At 48.2% G+C, this 18,609-nt stretch overlaps 1 protein-coding gene across 4 annotated transcripts in view; it reads right to left on the bottom strand.

Annotated features, from left to right (window-relative positions):
* The window catches only part of LOC144601175 (interferon-induced protein with tetratricopeptide repeats 5-like), a 53,007-nt gene that overhangs the window by 13,601 nt on the left and 20,797 nt on the right, over positions 1 to 18,609 (bottom strand). The window contains exon 3 of one of the 4 annotated variants that reach the window (XM_078413133.1): positions 5,945 to 7,725. The exons of the other annotated variants lie outside the window; for them this stretch is intronic. Coding sequence (XP_078269259.1) covers positions 6,291 to 7,725 — 1,435 coding nt within the window. The 3' untranslated portion in view covers positions 5,945 to 6,290. Of the gene's footprint in view, positions 1 to 5,944; positions 7,726 to 18,609 lie in introns of those variants that run through there. 4 annotated transcript variants of the gene reach the window in all.

Here is an 18,609-nt window from a genome sequence, read left to right as displayed (position 1 = left end):
CCAGAGGGCATAGGTTTAAGGTAAGGGGACAGACTCAATATAAAGGGACGTACCTTTAGAAAGGAGATGAGGAGGAATTTCTTTAGCCAGAGGGTGTTGAATCTGGGGAATTGTTTGCCACAGATGGCTGTGGAGGCCAAGTCAATGGATATGTTTAAGGCAATAGATTGACCGATTCTTGATTCGTACAGGTGTCAGGGGTTATGGGGAGATGGCAGGAGAATGGGGTTGAGAGGGAAAGAGAGATCATCCATGATTGAATGGTTGAGTAGACTAGATTGGCCGAATGGCCTAATGCTGCTCTTATGACTTATGAAAATTGTAGACGGACTAGAGATTTCCAGTCTTCCTGTCAAGGTTCATAAATCATAGGAACATCTTAGGCCATTCGGCCCATCGAGACTGCTCCGCCATTCGATCATGGCTGATCTATTTTTCCCTCTCAAACCCATTCTCCTGCTCTTCCCCTCGTGACCTTTGACGCCTTTACTAATCAAGTTGAAGAGTTGCAATCCTGGATTAAGTGCAAAGTGTATAGAAAAAGTCCACCGAGACCATAAACATGAGGTTTTGACCTACGCTGCACTCCCCCAATTTAGCAATATTGCTAAATGAGGAGTGTTTCGAAGGTGGGAGGAGAAGGAAAAGGGAAATACTCAGTGTGCAGGTTCCTCTCTCGGGCGGCACGGTGGCGCAGCGGGTAGAGCTGCTGCCTCATGATCCTGACGGTGGGCACTGACTGATGAAAGATGCATTTGATGGAATGGGCTGCTGCCTCACAGCACTGGAGACCTGGGTTCGAGTGCTGTCTGTGCGGAGTTTGCAAGTTCCCCCAGTGACTGCATGAGTTTTCTCCCGGTGCACCGGTTTCCACCCACATCCCACAGACGTGCAGGTTTGTAGGTTAATTGGCCCTCTGTAAATTGTCCCTGATTGAAGTCTATGGGATAGAATGAGTGTGCGGGCAATCGCTGGCCAGCGCGGAGCTGGTGGGCCGAAGGGCCCGTTTCCACATCCTATCACTGGACCAAACTAACCAAGTAAAGGATTATCATTGTACAGGTCGTGAAAACAAACAACTGCAAATGCTGGTTAATACGGCAAAAAAGGCACAAAGTGCTGTAGTAACTGCGGGTCAGGCAGCATCTCTGGGGAACAGGGACGGGCGATGTTTCAGGTCGAGACCTTTCTTTGGACTGTCAGTCTGAAACTGGGCCTGGAATGCGGGTGAGTTGGCGGCCCCAGCCTGCCGGTGGCCGTGGGAGAGGTGAGGATCGGCGGAGTCGATGGTTGCGGCCCGTGGGCGGCTGGAGTTCAGGTGTGGGCCGGGGGTGGTGACGGCAGCCCAGCCTGGCTGTGAAGGTCGCTGGGTTCTGCCTTCTCCCCATCACCCTCCTTTATAACGGAGGTGAGGAGGAACTTCTTTAGTCAGAAGGCGGTGAATCTGTGGAACGCATCGCCACATTGAGGGCTGTGGAGGCCAAGTCAGTGGATATTTTCAAGTCAGATTCTCGATTAGAACGGGCATCAAGGGTTATGCGGACAAGGCAGGAAAATGGGATTAGGAGGCAGAGATCAGCCATGATTGAATGGCGGAGTGGACTGGATGGGCCGAATGGCCTAATTCTACTCCTGTAACCTGTGACCTTGTGAATCCCTGACACCTGTACTAATCAAGAATCTGCCAATCTCCGCCTTAAAAACACAAAATGACAGCCTCCACAGCCGTCTGTGGCAATGAATCCCACACATTCACCACCCTCTAACTTTCACTTTCTTTGCACTTTTTGTATATACAGCATCTTAGGTGCAAAACTCATTTATTATTTATTAGCTTTTTTGGTATTTATTGATATTGGTAACTATTGTATTGGTTCCTATGTTTGTGCGATTGTTTTTGAAAGATTTGCACTGTCGCACTGTTTCAGATGTAGCACTTTTAATTTTGTTGTACTGTTCGTACAATGACAATAAAGGCATTCTATGCTATTCTCTCTCCCTCCTTTCTTAAAAAGTGGGATAACATTAGCTACCCTCCAAACCACAGGAACTGATCCAGAATCTATAAAACATTGGAAAATGATCACCTTAATCCACACAATCCTTGTCTTTCCATTGCCTGTAGCTAATAACCCCTAATCCAGGCATCATCCAGGTAAACCTCAACTGCATCCTTTTACAAAGTCTCCAGATCCTCCTTTGTAACGGGGCGATCAGAACTGCATGCAATACTCCAAATGTGGCCAAACCAAAATCCTATTAAGCTGCATTGTGACTTCCTGACTCATACTCAATGCACAGACCAACGAAGGCAAGCATACCAGGTACCTTGTTTCCAACTCTATCTACTTGTGTCGCCACCTTCAGGGAGTTGTGGGCTTGGATCACAAGATCCCTCTGTCTGTCAATGCTGTTCAGGGTCTTGCCATTAAATGCCACTAATATTTTCCCCCCTTTACATTCGACCTCCCCAAAGTGCAACATCTCACACTTGCCCAGATTATACTCCGTCTGCCATTCCTCTGACCATTTCTGGAGCTGGCCTCTATCCTGCTGTTTACTTTGACAGCCTTCTCCACGATCACGAGGTTAACGGGAGGTATTCTAGGGTGGCACGGTGGCGCAGCGGGTAGAGCTGATGCCTTGCAGCTTCAGAGACCCGGGTTCGACCCTGACTATGGGTGCTGTCAGCGTGGAGTTTGCACATTCTCCCCGTGACCTGCGTGGGTTTCCTCCGGGCTCCCCGTTCAATCGCACATTCCAACAACGAGAGGGCTTTGCAGGTTCATTGGCTTCTGTAAATTTCCCCAAGTGTGTAGGATGTGAAAGTGGGATGACATAGAACGAGTGTACGGGGTGATCGGTGGTCTCCGTGGGCTGATGGGCCTGTTTCCACACTCCGCCTCTAAACATAAGGCCCCATCCTCACCCCCTGCTTCCAATCAGAGATGACTCCCCGGTCACCCTCCAACTCCTAGTACCCTTATGGAACATCATTGGCTTCGAACTAATTTTACCTTCCAAGGAGAGATTTCATGGCTCCATTATTCACCCTAAATAATCTTCTCCACCCTCTCTCTTCCTCAAGCTGCTCACCTGACCGCTGTTGCCCATGACTTTAGACTGTAGAGATGCAGTGCGGAAACAGGCCCTTCGGCCCATCGAGTCTGCGACGACCAGCGATCCCCGTACACCGGCACTGTCCAAAACACACTAGGGGACAATTTACAACTTTACAGAAGCCAATTAACCTACAAACTTGTAAGTCTGCAGTGTGGGAAACCTACTGCATCTGGAGTTCCCAATGTAGGCTCCTGTATATTGGCGAGACCAAGCGAAGATTCGGCGACCATCTACATGAGTTCTAGGAGCAGAATTAGGCCATTCGGCCCATCAAGTCTACTACGCCATTTAATCATGGGGGGGCGGCACAGTGGCGCAGCGGTAGAGTTGCTGCCTCACTGCGCAAGACCCTGTTTGATCCTGACCACGGGTGCTGCCTGTACGGAGTTTGTACATTCTCCACGTGGGTTTCCTCCAGTTTCCCCCCACACTCCAAAGACGTACAGGTTTGTAGGTTAATTGGTTTCAGTAAAAATGTAAATTGTCCCTAGTGTGTGCAGGATAGTGTTGGAGCGCTGAGATCGCTTCTCCGTGTGGAGTCGGTGGGCCGAAGGGCCTGTTTCTGTGCTATATCTTTAATCCGAACCAAACGAAACTTACCACTGGTACGAATAATGACTTGTGCAACTTTAGGCAACTCTATGAACCGCCGCCGTAACCTCCACCACTTTTTTCACCCTTCCCCCCTCTCCTGGGCCACACAGACTCCCACCAATCTCCCTGTTTCTCCCTCCCAATCTCCGTTGCCACTGAAAGCAACTTGGACTTTGAAAATGGAGCCAAAGCCTGGTGACTCTTGTATGTGGTCTCAGTGGACTATTTCTGTACACTTTGTACTTAATCCAGGATTGGGCTTATATATAGTAATACTTTGCTGAAGTGCATGCAGAAATAGAATTTCACTGTACCTCGCTACACGTGACAATAAAGAACCATTGAAGTGGGGCAAACATTATTATCGGCGCTAAAGGCTGGTGTGCAGGGTTTAGACTTTAGAATTGAACGTTTTTGAGCTGATACTGTTCACCGTAGTGTGGACCAAGAAAACGACTTAGTCTTCAGCATTGACGCGGAATGATGCACCAAAATTGTTGCATTTTATTAGTGCTTTATTTATTATTTGAATGCTCCAGCTCTGATATTACAGGATGTTAAACAATATTGATCAAAAAAAGTGGTGCAGCAGTAGAGTTGCTGCCTTACAGCGCCAGAGACCCGGGTTAGATCCCGGCTGTACAGAGTTTGTATGTTCTCCCCGCGACCGCTCAAGTTTTCTCCGGGTGCTCTGGTCTCCTCCCGCACCCCAAAGACGTACAGGTTTGTAGGTCAATTGTCTTGGTATAATTGTAAATAGTCCCCAGTGTGTGTAGATACCGTTAGTGTGCGGGGACTGCTGGTCAGCTCACACTTGGTGGGCCGAAGGACCAGTTTCTGCACTGTATCTCTAAACTAAACTAAAAATATTGATCAGAAAAGGTGCCCTGATGATCATAAAGCATTAAACAAATTTTTTTTAATTGCATATGTTGGAACTCTTAAATGTAGGCATTGTATCCAGCACACTAAATCAAATGGCACCTCATCTGTGGTGCTTCCTGTACAACAATTAGTTCTCACCCCCTCTTTTATAGTTCTGCACTCTGTACTTTACACTTTGTGTAGAAAGATGGCGTCCAACCCAGGCGATTATTTGCATGCTAGCCACAGAAGCAGATCTACAATCACATATTCTGATCTGTTTGGATAGCAAGCAAAGCAAAGCTTTTCAGTGTACCTTGGTACACGTGACAATAATAAACCAAATCCTAATCCTTTTACCTCAAAATTTAGTGGACAAACAATTAACGTCCAGGTGAATTTTGTGTCCATTGAGTAACGGGCTGGGAAATCACTGCTGGTGCCTTTATTCTGACCATCGCGTCAGACGCACGTGAAATGGCGTCACGTCCTCCACAACGCAGCTCTGATCCACCTCTGGTTGAATGTGAAGGTTTGTTGGCATGGGATCAATTATAGATCAGTCAGAGCAGCGGGCAGCAAACCTGCAGAAGATCATCAACCAAATTTGAATTTGAAAAATTTGAATTTGAAATTTGAATACATGTTATTGGCCAAGTAAGCGCACACACAAGGAATTTGATTGGTGCTTTGCTCGCGAGTGACAACACGACATACAGTAAACTATTAAGAACAAAACATAAAACATTACAACATTAAGAATAAATGGCTATAGTTTAAACATGTGAAGAATAAAATAAAATACCAGAGCAAAAGGAGGCCACAGACTTTTGGTTGTTGACATTTGAATTGACATTTCAATGTCACTTGAATTCAAGTGGAGACACGACCATTAATGCACCACACACAAGCTTGGTCAGACCCTGTAATAATCATGGCATCCAACTCCACAACTCCCTGACAGGGGCCGCACAAGCAGATCGAGTGGTAAAGAAGGCGTACGGTAAGCTTGGGGAGGAAACTGCAGATGCTGGTTGACACCGCGGATAGACACAAAAAGCTGGGGTGACTCAGCGGGTCAGGCAGCATCTCTGGAGAGAAGGAATAGGTGACGTTTCCAGTCTGAAGAAGGGTCTTTACCCGAAATGTCAACTATTCCATTTCTCCGGCGATGCTGCCTGACCCGCTGAGTCACTCCAGCTGTTTGTGTCTGTCACCGTGTACTATGCTTGCCTTCATGGTCCAAGCATTGAGTATAAGAGTCAGGGAGTCATGATGCAGCTTTATAGGACTTTGGTTATTTGGAGTTAATTTGGAGTATCACATGCAGTTCAGGTCGGTCGCCCCATTGCAGAAAGGATGCAGAGGCTTTGGAAAGGGTGCAGAGGAGGTGCCTGGACCAGGGGGTATTAGCTGCAGGAGATGTGCGGGGCATGTTTTTTTGCACAGAGGGCGGTGGGTGCCCGGAACTTGAGGCCATGGGTGGGGGTTGAGGCACGATTGTGGCATTTGAGAGACTTTTGGATGGGCCGATGGACATGCAGCAAATGGAGGCAGATAGGATTTGGTCTTGGCATCGTGTTCTGCACAGACACCGTGGGCCGAAGGGCCTGTTCCTGCGCGGTACTGTGTTATGTTCTATGTTCCAGTGAGGAATGGTTGTGGAAGGACCTTTCTCGCCCTTACCTGCTGGTCCTGGTATCTCCAGCCTAAGTAGAAGGGCGCAATTCACAAAGAGCGCTGCGATATTCTTCGTTGCCAGGATTAATCTGCAAGGCCTTTTCAAAGCATTCAACAGCTTCAGAATTCTCCCCGGCTTGCTGGTGAAGAAACCCCAGGATACCGAAGGCTCTGCTGTTGTGCGGGTTCTTGTTAATTTGCCTTCTTGCAATCCTCTCCAAGTTAGTGTAACAAATTTTCCAATGTTTTGTGCGGTGCTGGATTTTAAGGCCTTCCATAAAATGGTGGATGGCGTTGGATTCAGATTTGGTGTGACGCAGTTCATATAATCCAAGCTGTAACTCTATTGCCTGCTTTTTATCTGGAGTAACATTCTCTAATCTCTGGAGGTTGTGGTACATCTCCGCTGCCTTGTCTAGTTCACCATTCATTAAGCAGATCCCGGCAAAATCCAGCTGTGCAATTATAAATGAAGGCCTCAGTTGAAATGCCGTTCCAAAATGGAGCTTGCAATGACGGATCAACTCAGCCTTCACGTCAGGGTCTCCACTGCCTGGATATTTAAGCAGAGGTAATAGCTTTTCCCTGTAACAGATACCCATTTGATGGTGCAAAAAGACAGAGTGCGGAGTGAATTCTAAGGCTTTCTTCAACAGCCCTATCGCTTTATCAACATCATGCTCTATTCTGTAAAACTTGGCTGCATAGCGGAGCATAAATGGAGAATCTGGGGTTGACCGCAACGCTTCTTCAACCAGTTTATTCGCTTCCACCTTTTGCTGGAAATCTTGGAACCTGAGGGCCAGCATCACCCTGGCCACAGATTCACCTGGATCCAGCTCCAGCACCCGTCTCAGCTGTCTCACCGACTGACTCTCTTCCAGGTTTTCGTTGATCCCGGAAATCGATTCCAGACGGTACAGAGCGGTGGCGTAGCCCATGGCCCACTCCACGTTGTCGGGATCTTCCTCCAGAGCCCTGGCAAAACATTTCTTCGCCTCCTCGCAGCACTGAGAGCCGGAGCTCAGCAAAGACCACCCCTTCTCCCCCCACACCTCGGGCAGCATTGCCGTGACGTGTGGACCCTGGGTGAGGGGGCCACATGTCACCTCCAGCTTGTCGAGGTAGGACTGGGCCTCGCTGAGTTCCCCCATGTGGTAATGCAACCAGGCCCGGTTGCCATGGGTGACGATGCTCCTCCTCTCAAGTCCATCCCCGTGGATCTCCCTCAGATGCCTCTCCGCCTCCTCTAAGTCACGGAGGGCTTCTTCGTGGTTGCCCTGCAGGTAGTTGACGTAAGCCAGCTGGTTGTGCGGCACGCCTTGGCGATTCCCGCCGATGATAATTGAATCCTGCAACTTCTGCTTCATGTCGTCCAGGTCGACGTCGACCATCTGTGGGCCCCACGTGAAGTGGCACTGAAGCTGGCCGAGATTCACCAATAAAGACTCCTTCAGTGCGTCGCTGCAAGAGATCACAAGGCAATCAGAGGGACTAGACACAAAAAGCTGGATAACTCAGTGGGTCAGGCATAATCAAGGACGAGTCACACTCTGGCCACTCCCTCTTTTCCCCTCACTCATTAGGCACGAGCTACAGAAGTGTCAAAACGCACACCTCCAGATTCACGGAGTTTCTTCCCAGCTGTTAACAAGCAAGTGAACCATCCTATCACCAACTAGAGAGTGGTAATGACTCCCAGCTACCTCATCAGTCTATCATTTATCAGACTTTACCTTGCACTAAACGTTACTCCCTTTATCCTGGATCTGTGCACTGTGGACAGCTTGATTGTAATCATGTATAGTCATTCCGCTGACTGAATAGCACAGAGCAAAATCAGCTTGAAGGGGCTGCTCCTCAATTTTTAGTTGCATTTCAGCCCCACGCTCCTAATCACGTTGCCCGGTACGGAAGACGGAGGTTCTCCAAGTTTGCGGATGACACGAAGCTGGGGGGCAGTGTTACCTGTGAGGAGGATGCTCGGAGGCTGCAACGTGACTTGGATAGGTTAGGTGAGTGGGCAAATGGATGGCAGATGCAGTATAATGTGGATAAATGTGAGGTTATCCACTTTGGTGGCAAGAACAGGAAAGCAGACTATTACCTGAATGGTGGCCGATTAGGAGAAGGGGAGATGCAACGAGACCTGGGTGTCGTGGTACACCAGTCATTGAAAGTAGGCATGCAGGTGCAGCAGGCAGTGAAGAAAGCGAATGGTATGTTGGCATTCATAGCGAGGGGATTTGAGTATAGGAGCAGGGAGGTTCTTCTGCAGTTGTACAGGACATTGGTGAGACCACACCTGGAGTATTGCGTACAGTTTTGGTCTCCTAATCTGAGGAAAGACATTCTTGCCATAGAGGGAGTACAGAGAAGGTTCACCAGATTGATTTCTGGGATGGCAGGACTTTCATATGAAGAAAGACTGGATAGACTCGGCTTGTACTCGCTGAAATTTAGAAGATTGAGGGGGGATCTTATAGAAACTTACAAAATTCTTAAGGGGTTGGACAGGCTAGATGCAGGAGGTTGTTCCCGATGTTCGGGGAGTCCAGAACAAGGGGTCACAGTTGAAGGATGAGGGGGGAAGTCTTTTAGGACCGATGAGAAAGGGTTTTTTCACACAAAGAGTGGTGAATCTGTGGAATTCTCTGCATTGACTATATTTAAGAGGGAGTTAGATGTGGCCCTTGTGGCTAAAGGGGTCAGGGGGTATGGAGAGATGGCAGGTACAGGATACTGAGTTGGATGATCAGCCATGATCATATTGAATGGCGGTGCAGGCTCGAAGGGCCAAATGGCCTACTCCTGCACCTATTTTCTATGTTTCTGTTTCTATGTTCCGTCGGTTGTTCAGTGGTGGGAGGAAGGGAGTCCTCCCTGTCGGTTTGCCCCTGGGCCTGGTCAAGATGGCCACTGTCCAAGATGGCCGCCAACCCAGATGGCCACTGACAGGTCCCGGCAGCGGACAGTCGAGGGTTCTGCCTGAGTTGACCGCCTGCCCCTCTTTCAGGCCTACGTCTGTGATCACGGGGACTCGTGAGGCCTCCGTGAAGGCTGATCGACGCGATGGGGTTAAGGTGCATCGTGGATAAGAATGACAACACTGTAATGATAACAATGCTTGTCTGTACAGAGTTTGTACATTCTCCCTACGACCTGCGTAGGTTTCCTGCGAGATCTCCGGTTTCCTCTCACACTCCATAGACTTGCAGACTTGTAATTGTAGACTGATAGTTTAGTTTAGTTTGGAGATACGGCGTGGAAACAGGCCCTACAGCCCACCGAGTCTGCAACAATCAGCGATCCCCGCACACTAACACTATCCTACTCACACTAGGGACAATTTACATATGCACCAAGCCAATTAACCTACATACCTGTACGTCTTTGGAATGTGGGAGGAAACCGAAGAACTCATAGAAAACCCACAAGGATCACGAGCAGAACGTACGCACTCTGTGCAGACAGCACCCGTAGTCAGGATCGAACCCGGGTCTCCGGCGCTGCAAGCACTGTAAGGCAGCAACTCTACCACTGCGCACCAGGCTTGGTATAATTGTATGTTGTCCCAAGTGTGTGTAGAATGGTGTAAATGTGCGGGGATCGCTGGTTGGCGCGGAGCCGGTGGGCCGAAGGGCCTGTTTCCACGCTGTATCTCTAAACTAATCTATACATTAACATTGTAAGCTCCCAGTGATCTGCGGCCTTGCCCCGCCATCATGCCTGGCTCTGCCGCCGTGAAACAGGGAACCCTTCCGGAGCCGTCCGAGGCTCGTCTCCTGCTCGACCCCGAAGACCGGGATAACGCACACCTCCAGATTCAGGGGCAGCTTCTTCCCAGCTGTCATCAGGCAACTGAATCATCCTAGCACAACCAGAGAGCAGTTGAGGACGACCACCTACCTCATGTGGTGACCCTCGGACTGTCCCTTGATCGGACTTTGCTGGCTTTACCTCGCACTAAACGTCATTCCCTTTATACACTGTAAACGGCTCGAATGTAATCGTGTGTGGTCTTTCTGCTGATTGGTTAGCACGAGACAAAAGCTTCTCACTGTACCTCGGTACACGTGACAATAAACTAAACTAAGGAACCGGTGAGTTTGTTGGAGGGAACTTGATGGGCTGAATGGTCTGTTTCCGCACTGTATCTCCAAAGTCTGATGGACGTTAAGCTTACGGAAGGGCCGCTCAGAAGCCTGATAACAGAGGGGGGGAAAAGCTGTTCCTGAGTCTGGCAGTGTGCGCTTTCAAGCTTCTGTACCTTCTGCCACACGGGAACAGGCAGGTTTGCTAGTGCTACACGGGTGGGTTTAAACTAAATCGTCGGGGGGTGTGGTCAACAACGTGTTCGTTCATGCATGCTGCTAACGAGAAAGAGAGTGTAGGAAAGGTCACGTTTAGACTAACAGGGCAGGGGGATGGGACCCAATGCAGGGAGACGGAGGGCCGTAAAATGAGGGCAGAACAAAAAGGTAGAAGGGAGAAAAGAAAAACAAACCTGAAAGCTTTGTGCCTTAATGCGAGGAGCATTCGAAATAAGGTGGATGTATTGACTGCGCAGTTAGTAGTTAAGGAATATGATGGAGTTGGAATTACGGAGACAGGGTGACCAAGGCTGGGAGCTAAACATGCAGGGGTATTCAATATAGACAGTAAAGGAAGAGGAGGTGGGGTGGTAATGTTGGTTAAAGCAGAGATTAATGCAATAGCAAGGAGAGACATTAGCTTGGATGCTGCAGAATCTGTATGGGTAGAACTGCGAAATAGCCAAGGGCAGAAAACACGTTGGAGTTGTATACAGACCACCAAACAGCAGTAGAGAGGTTGGGGATAGCATCAAGTAGGAAATTAGGGATACGGTAACAATGGTACAGTAGTTATCATGGGTGACTTTAATTTACATATAGATTGGGCCAACCGAATTGGTAGCAGCACTGAGGAGGAGGATTTCCTGGAGTGTACACGGGATGGTTTTCTGAACCAATCTGTAGAGGAACCGACTAGAGGGCAGGCCATCCTAGACTGGGTACTGTGTAATGAGGAAGGATTAGTAGCGATCTTGTTGTGCAAAGCCCCTTGGGCAACAGTGACCATAATATGGTGGAATTCTGCATTAGGATGGAGAGTGATTCAGAGTCTAGGGTCCTGAACCTGAATAAAAGTAAACTAAAAGTAGATAAATCCTCAGGGTCTAATGGTCTACATCCCAGAGTACTCAAGGAGGGGCCCTAGAAATCGTGGATGCATTGGTGATCATTTTCCAATGTTCTCTCAACTGGATCAGTTCTTGTGGACTGGAGGTTAACCAATGTAACCCCACTTTTTAAGAAAGGAGGGAGAAAGAAAACGGGGAATTATAGACCAGTTAACCTTACATCGGGAGTGGAGAAGATGCTGAAGTCGATTATTAAATATGTTATAGCAGCACATTTGGTTAGCAGTAACAGGATCGGTCAAAGTCAGCATGGATTGATGAAGCTGAAATCATGCTCGACTAATCTTGAGGATGTAACAGGTAGAATGGATAATGGGAGGGGCAGTGGATGTGGTATATCTGGACTTTCATAAAAGCCTTTGACAAGGTCCCACACAAGAGATTAGTGGGCAAAATTAGAGCACATGGCATTGGGAGTATCGTATTAGACAATAGACAATAGGTGCAGGAGGAAGCCATTCGGCCCTTCGAGCCAGCACCGCCATTCAATGTGATCATGGCTGATCATTCTCAATCAGTACCACGTTCCTGCCTTCTCCCCATACCCACTGACTCCGCTATCCTTAAGAGCTCTATCTAGCTCTCTCTTGAATGCATTCAGAGAATTGGCCTCCACTGCCTTCTGAGGCAGAGAATTCCAGATTCACAACTCTCTGACTGAAAAAGTTTTTCCTCATCTCAGTTCTAAATGGCCCACCCCTTATTCTTAAACTGTGGCCCCTTGTTCTGGACTCCCCCAACATTGGGAACATTTTTCCTGCCTCTAACGTGTCCAACCCCTTAATAATCTTATACGTTTCGATAAGATCTCCTCTCATCCTTCTAAATTCCAGTGTATACGAGCCTAGTCGCTCCAGTCTTTCAATATATGATAGTCCCGCCATTCCGGGAATTAACCTAGTAAACCTAAGCTGCACGCCCTCAATCGCAAGAATATCCTTCTTCAAATTTGGAGAACAAAACTGCACACAGTACTCCAGGTGTGGTCTCACTTGGGCCTTGTACAACTGCAGAAGGACCTCTTTGCTCCTATACTCAACTCCTCTTGTTATGAAGGCCATCATTCCATTGGCTTTCTTCACTGCCTGCTGTACCTGCATGCTTCCTTTCAGTGACTGATGCACTAGGACACCCAGATCTCGTTGTACGTCCCCTGTTCCTAACTTGACACCATTCAGTTAGTACTCTGCCTTCCTATTCTTACCACCAAAGTGGATAACCTCACACTTATCCACATTAAACTGCATCTGCCATGCATCCGCCCACTCACACAACCTGTCCAAGTCACCCTGCAACCTCATAGCATCTTCCTCACAGTTCACACTACCACCCAGCTTTGTATCATCTGCAAATTTGCTAATGGTACTTTTAATCCCTTCATCCAAGTCATTAATGTATATTGTAAATAGCTGCGGTCCCAGCACCGAGCCTTGCGGTACCCCACTAGTTACTGCCTGCCATTCTGAAAGGGACCCATTTATCCCCACTCTTTGCTTTCTGTCTGTCAACCAATTTTCTATCCATGTCAGTACCCTACCTCCAATACCATGTGCTCTAATTTTGCCCACTAATCTCCTATGTGGAACCTTGTCAAAGGCTTTCTGAAAGTCAAGGTACACCACATCCACCGGCTCTCTTCTGTCAATTTTCCTAGTTACATCCTCAAAGAATTCCAGAAGATTAGTCAAGCATAATTTCCCCTTCGTAAATCCATGCTGACTCGGAACAATCCTGTTACTACTATCCTAATGCTCCGCAAATTCATCTTTTATAATTGACTCCAGCATCTTCCCCACCACTGATGTCAGACTAACTAATTTCCCATTTTCTCTCTCCCTCCTTTCTTAAAAAGTGGGACAACATTAGCTACCCTCCAATCCACAGGAACTGATCCTGAATCTATAGAACATTGGAAATTGCTCACCAATGCGTCCACAATTTCTAACGCCACCTCCTTAAGTACTCTGGGATGCAGACCATCAGGCCCTTGTGATTTATCAGCCTTCAGTCCCATCAGTCTACCCAACACCATTTCCTGCCTAATGTGGATTTCCTTCAGTTCCTCCGTCACCCTAGGATCTCTGGCCACTAGAACATCTGGGAGATTGCTTGTATCTTCCTTAGTGAAGACAGATCCAAAGTATCGGTTCAACTCGTCTGCCATTTCCTTGTTCCCCATAATAAATTCCCCCGCTTCTGTCTTCAAGGGACCCACATTTGCCTTGACTATTTTATTCCTCTTTACATCCCTAAAAAAGCTTTTACTATCCTCCTTTATATTATTGGCTAGTTTACCCTCGTACCTCATCTTTTCTCCCCGTATTGCCTTCTTAGTCATCTTCTGTTGCTCTTTAAAAGAGTCCCAATCCTCTGACTTCCCACTCTTCTTTGCTTTGTTGTACATCTTCTCTTTTATTTTTATGCTGTCCCTGACTTCCCTTGTCAGCCACGGGTGCCTCTTACTCCCCTTGGAATCTTTCCTCCTCTTTGGGATAAATTGATCCTGCAACTTCTGCTTTATTCCCAGGAATACCTGCCATTGCTGTTCCACCGTCTTCCCTGCTAGGGCCTCCTTCCAGTCAATTCTGGCCAGCTCCTGCCTCATGCCTCTGTCATCCCCTTTGCTATACTGTAATACTGACACTTCCGATTTTCCCTTCTCCCTCTCAATTTGTAGAGTAAAACTTATCATATTGTGATCACTGCATCCGAATGGCTCTTTTACCTCGAGTCCCCTTATCAGATCAGGTTCATTACACAACACTAAATCCAGAATTGCCTTCTCCCTAGTAGGCTCCAGTACAAGCTGTTCTAAGAATCCATCTCAGAGACACTCCACAAACTCTCTTTCCTGGGGTCCATTACCAACCTGATTTTCCCAGTCTACCTGCATGTTGAAATCTCCCATAACCACCGTAGCATTACATTTGCGACATGCCAATTTTAGCTCCTCATTCAACTTGCACCCTATGTCGAGGCTACTGTTTGGGGGCCTGTAGATAACTCCCATTAGGGTCTTTTTACCCTTACAGTTCCTCATTTCTACCCATACTGATTCTACATCTCGTGATTCTATGTCACCCCTTGCAAGGGAGTGAATATCACTCCTCACCAACAGAACGACCCCACCCCCTCTGCCCACCTGTCTGTTTTTTCTATATGTTGTGTACCCCTGAATATTCAGTTCCCAGCCCTGGTCCTCTTGTAGCCATGTCTCAGTGATTCCCACAACATCATACTTGCCAATGTCTAACTGAGCCTCAAGCTCATCCACTTTATTTCTTATACTTCGCGCATTTAAATACAACACTTTAATTTCCGTATTCACCTCCCCTCTCACACCACTCACAATTGGCCCTGACCTTACTCTCTTATCCCTTCTAGAACTTCCCTCCCCATTCATTCGAGAGACCTTTGCAATTCCTCCTGTATTTGCTTCCCCTTTAACTCCATCTCCATATTCCCAGTTTGTCAACCCCTTGATTGACATTGACATGGATAGAGAACTGGTTGGCGGACAGGAAGCAAAGTGCAGGAATTAACGGGTCCTTTTCCGAATGGCAGGCAGTGACCAGTGGGGTGCCGCAAGGCTCGGTGCTGGGACCCCAGTTATTTACATATATTAAAGATTTAGACGAGGGAACTAAATGTAACATCTCCAAGTTTGCGGATGGCACAAAGCTGGGTGGTAGTGTGAGCTGCAATGAGGATGCTATGAGGCTGCAGGGTGACTTGGATAGATTGGGTGAGTGGGCAGATGCAGTATAATGTGGATAAATGTGAGGTTATCCACTTTGGTGGCAAGAACAAGAAGGCAGACATCGGCGAGACCTATCAACTTCTGTAGATCGGCGAGACCGGGATCCCACTACATCTTCCCATCTCCCATCCCAACTCCCTGGTCCACTTGTCCCTTCCCACCCAAACCACCCCCTCCCCAGGTACTTTCCCCAGCATCCGCAGGAGATGCAACACGTCCCTTTACGTCCCCCCTCGACTCCATCCAAGGACCCCAACAAGTCTTTTCAGGTGAGGCAGAGGTTCACCTGCACCTCCTCCAACCTCATCGACTGTATCCACTGTTCCAGATGTTGACTCCTGTACATCGGTGAGACCATGCGCAGGCTTGCCGATCGTTTCGCTGAACACCTCCGCTCAGTCCGCCTTAACCTACCTGATTTCCCGATTGCTCAGCACTTTAACTCCTCCTCCCCTTCCCAATCTGACCTTTCTGTCCTGGGCGTCCTTCATTGTCAGAGTGAGGCCCAGCGCAAATTGGAGGAACAGCACCTCATATTTCACTTGGGTAGCTTACACCCCAGCGGTATGATCTTCAAATAGCCTTTGCTTTCCCTCTATCTCCATCCCCTCCCCCTTCCCAGTTCGCTCATCAGTCTTACTGTCTCTGACTACATTCTATCTCTGCCCTGCCCACTCCCCTGACATCAGTCTGAAGAAGGGGCTCGACCTGAAATGTCACCCATTCCTTCTCTCCAGAGATGCTGCCTGTCCAGCTGAGTTACACCAGCATTTTGTGTCTTTTATCTGAATGTCAGATTCGGAGGTGAGGTGCAACAAGACCTGGGTGTCCTTGTACATCAGGCACAGCAGGCAGTGAAGAAAGCAAATGGTATGTTGGCCTGTTGGAGGCCCCACGTGGAGTATTGTGTTCAATTTGGTCTCCGGATTTGAGGAAGGACATTCTTGCTATTGAGGGAGTGCAGCGTAGGTTCACCAGGTTAATTCTCGGGATGGCGGGACTGACATATGATGAAAGAATGAGTCAACTGGGCTTGTATTCGCTGGAATTTAGAAGGATGAGAGGGGATCTTATAGAAACGTAAAATTCTTAAAGGATTGGACAGGCTAGACGCAGGAAAAATGTTCCCCATATTGGGGGTGTCCAGAACCAGGGGTCACAGTTGAAGAATAAGGGGTAGGCCATTTAGGACTGAGATGAGGAAAAACCTTTCCACACAGAGTTGTAAATCTGTGGAATTCTCTGCCACAGAAGGCAGTGGAGGCCAATTCAGTGGATGTTTTCAAGAGAGAGTTAGATTTAGCTTTTAGGGCTAACGGAATCACGGGATATGAGGAAACAGCGGGAACGGGGTAATGATTGTGGATGATCAGCTGTGATCATATTGAATGGTGGTGCTGGCTCGATGGGCCGAATGGCCTACTCCTGCACCTATTTTCCATGTTTCTATGTTTCGGGGCGAGACCCTTCTTCAGACAGGAGTCAGGGGAGATGTGAGGAGGGTCTTCCTTCAACTCCTGCACTCAACCCATATCAGTCCAGTTACATAATCTTTCATCACACTTTACTGTTTACTGTGACCGCACCCTCTGACTCACATCCTGTCTGAGGCATGGTGATCAGAACGGTGACCCGTGATCACTACCCCACCTTGTCATTAAGGTTCTGTTTCTGTTCGTCCGTCACTTAGAGGGGAGGGAGGAGGAGACGGAAAGGGGGGAGTGGGTGCTGCACCAATGCAGGAGAGGCAACCCTAGGGGGGAGGGAGGGGGGGGAGGAGCGGGGTAGGGGTGGAGGTGGAGGGGAGAGGTTGCTGCAGCAATGCAGGAGAGGCAATCCTGGGGGGGGAGAGGAGGGGAGGTGGGAAAGGGAGAAGCGGAGGACGAGGGTGAGGGAGGAGGGGAGAATGGGGGGAGAGGGTGCTGCACCAATGCAGGAGTGGCAACCCTAAGGGCGAGGGGGGGAAGGGAAGAGGGTGAGTGAGGGGAGGGGAGTGAGGGAGGAGAGGGTGCTGCACCAATGTGGGAGTGGTTTGAGCCCAACGGGTCCTCTTGGTCTAGTAAACCCTCTAAACCTGTCCACGTGTTTTTTAAACGTCACGATAGTACCTGCTTCATCTACCTCCTCCGGCCGCTCCCATGCACCCACCACCCTTTCTGTACAAAAAGTTGTCCCTCAGGTCCCTATTAAATTCCCCCCTCACCTTACACCTATGCCCTCTGGTTCTTGATTCACCTACTCTGGGTAAAAGATCCTATTAATCCTATATATTCCTCTCATGATTTCATACACCTCTCTAAAATCACCCCTCATCCTCCTGCACTCCAAGGGATAAAGTCCCAGCCTGCTCACCCTCTCCCTACAGCTCAGACCCTCGAGTCCTGGCAACATCCTCATAGATCTTCTCTGCACCCTTTCCGGCTTGACAACATCTTTCTTATAACATGGTGTCCCAAATTGAACATAATACTCTAAATGTGGCCGAACCGATGTCTTATCTCATTCCAACATGACCTCTCAACTCCTAACGGGTGGTGCAGTGATGCAGCAATAGAGCTATTGCCTTACAGCACCAGAGACCCTGGTTCGATCCTGACTACGGGTGCTTGTCTGTACATTCTCGCGGTGACCTGTGTGAGTTTCCTCCGAGACCTTCGGTTTCCTGCCCCCACACCCCAATGACGAACAGGTTTGTAGGTTAATTGGTTTGGTATAATTGTCATTTGTCCCTAGTGTGTGTAGGATGGTGTTAATGTGCGGGGATCGCAGGTCAGTGCGGACTCGGTGAGCAGTCTCCGTGCTGTATCTCGAAAGGCTAAAAACGAAGCTTCTATACTCATCCACCTAATGTTGGCGTCAGTGCCTGAGAAGGTCCTGATCTCCGATATCACTGTGCAAAGTGAAGATGTCCCTTACCTCATGCTGCTGTTCAGGATTCCGTCGTCCTTTCAGGAACTGTGTGGACGAGGCAGTTTGCGGTGCTTTTATAGTCTACTGAATGGGCGGATTCCGGATAGTTCATTCCCGGAAAGTGGAAATGAAACTGAAACTATAAACTGAAACAATCAAGTCTTACCTTTCACCTGTGCAAATTGGTTGTGAAACTGAAAAACCTTGGGTCAAATCCGAAACCAGTGATGTTCGATTGCAGACGAGTGAGGGCAAATATTCACTTCATTTCTTAATCCTCACACGTGCAAATTACAACCACATCTCAAGAGTTAAGTTCAGGAATAATAATAATAATAATAATAATAATAATAATAATAATAATAATAATAATACGAATAATAATACGAATAATAATACGAATAATAATACGAATAATAAGACGACGACGACGACGACGACGACGACGACGACG

Source organism: Rhinoraja longicauda, chromosome 16 (genome assembly GCF_053455715.1).
Source record: "Rhinoraja longicauda isolate Sanriku21f chromosome 16, sRhiLon1.1, whole genome shotgun sequence".
In the NCBI taxonomy this organism is placed as follows: Eukaryota; Metazoa; Chordata; class Chondrichthyes; order Rajiformes; family Arhynchobatidae; genus Rhinoraja; species Rhinoraja longicauda.
This window is presented reverse-complemented; position numbering and strand designations above follow the sequence as displayed.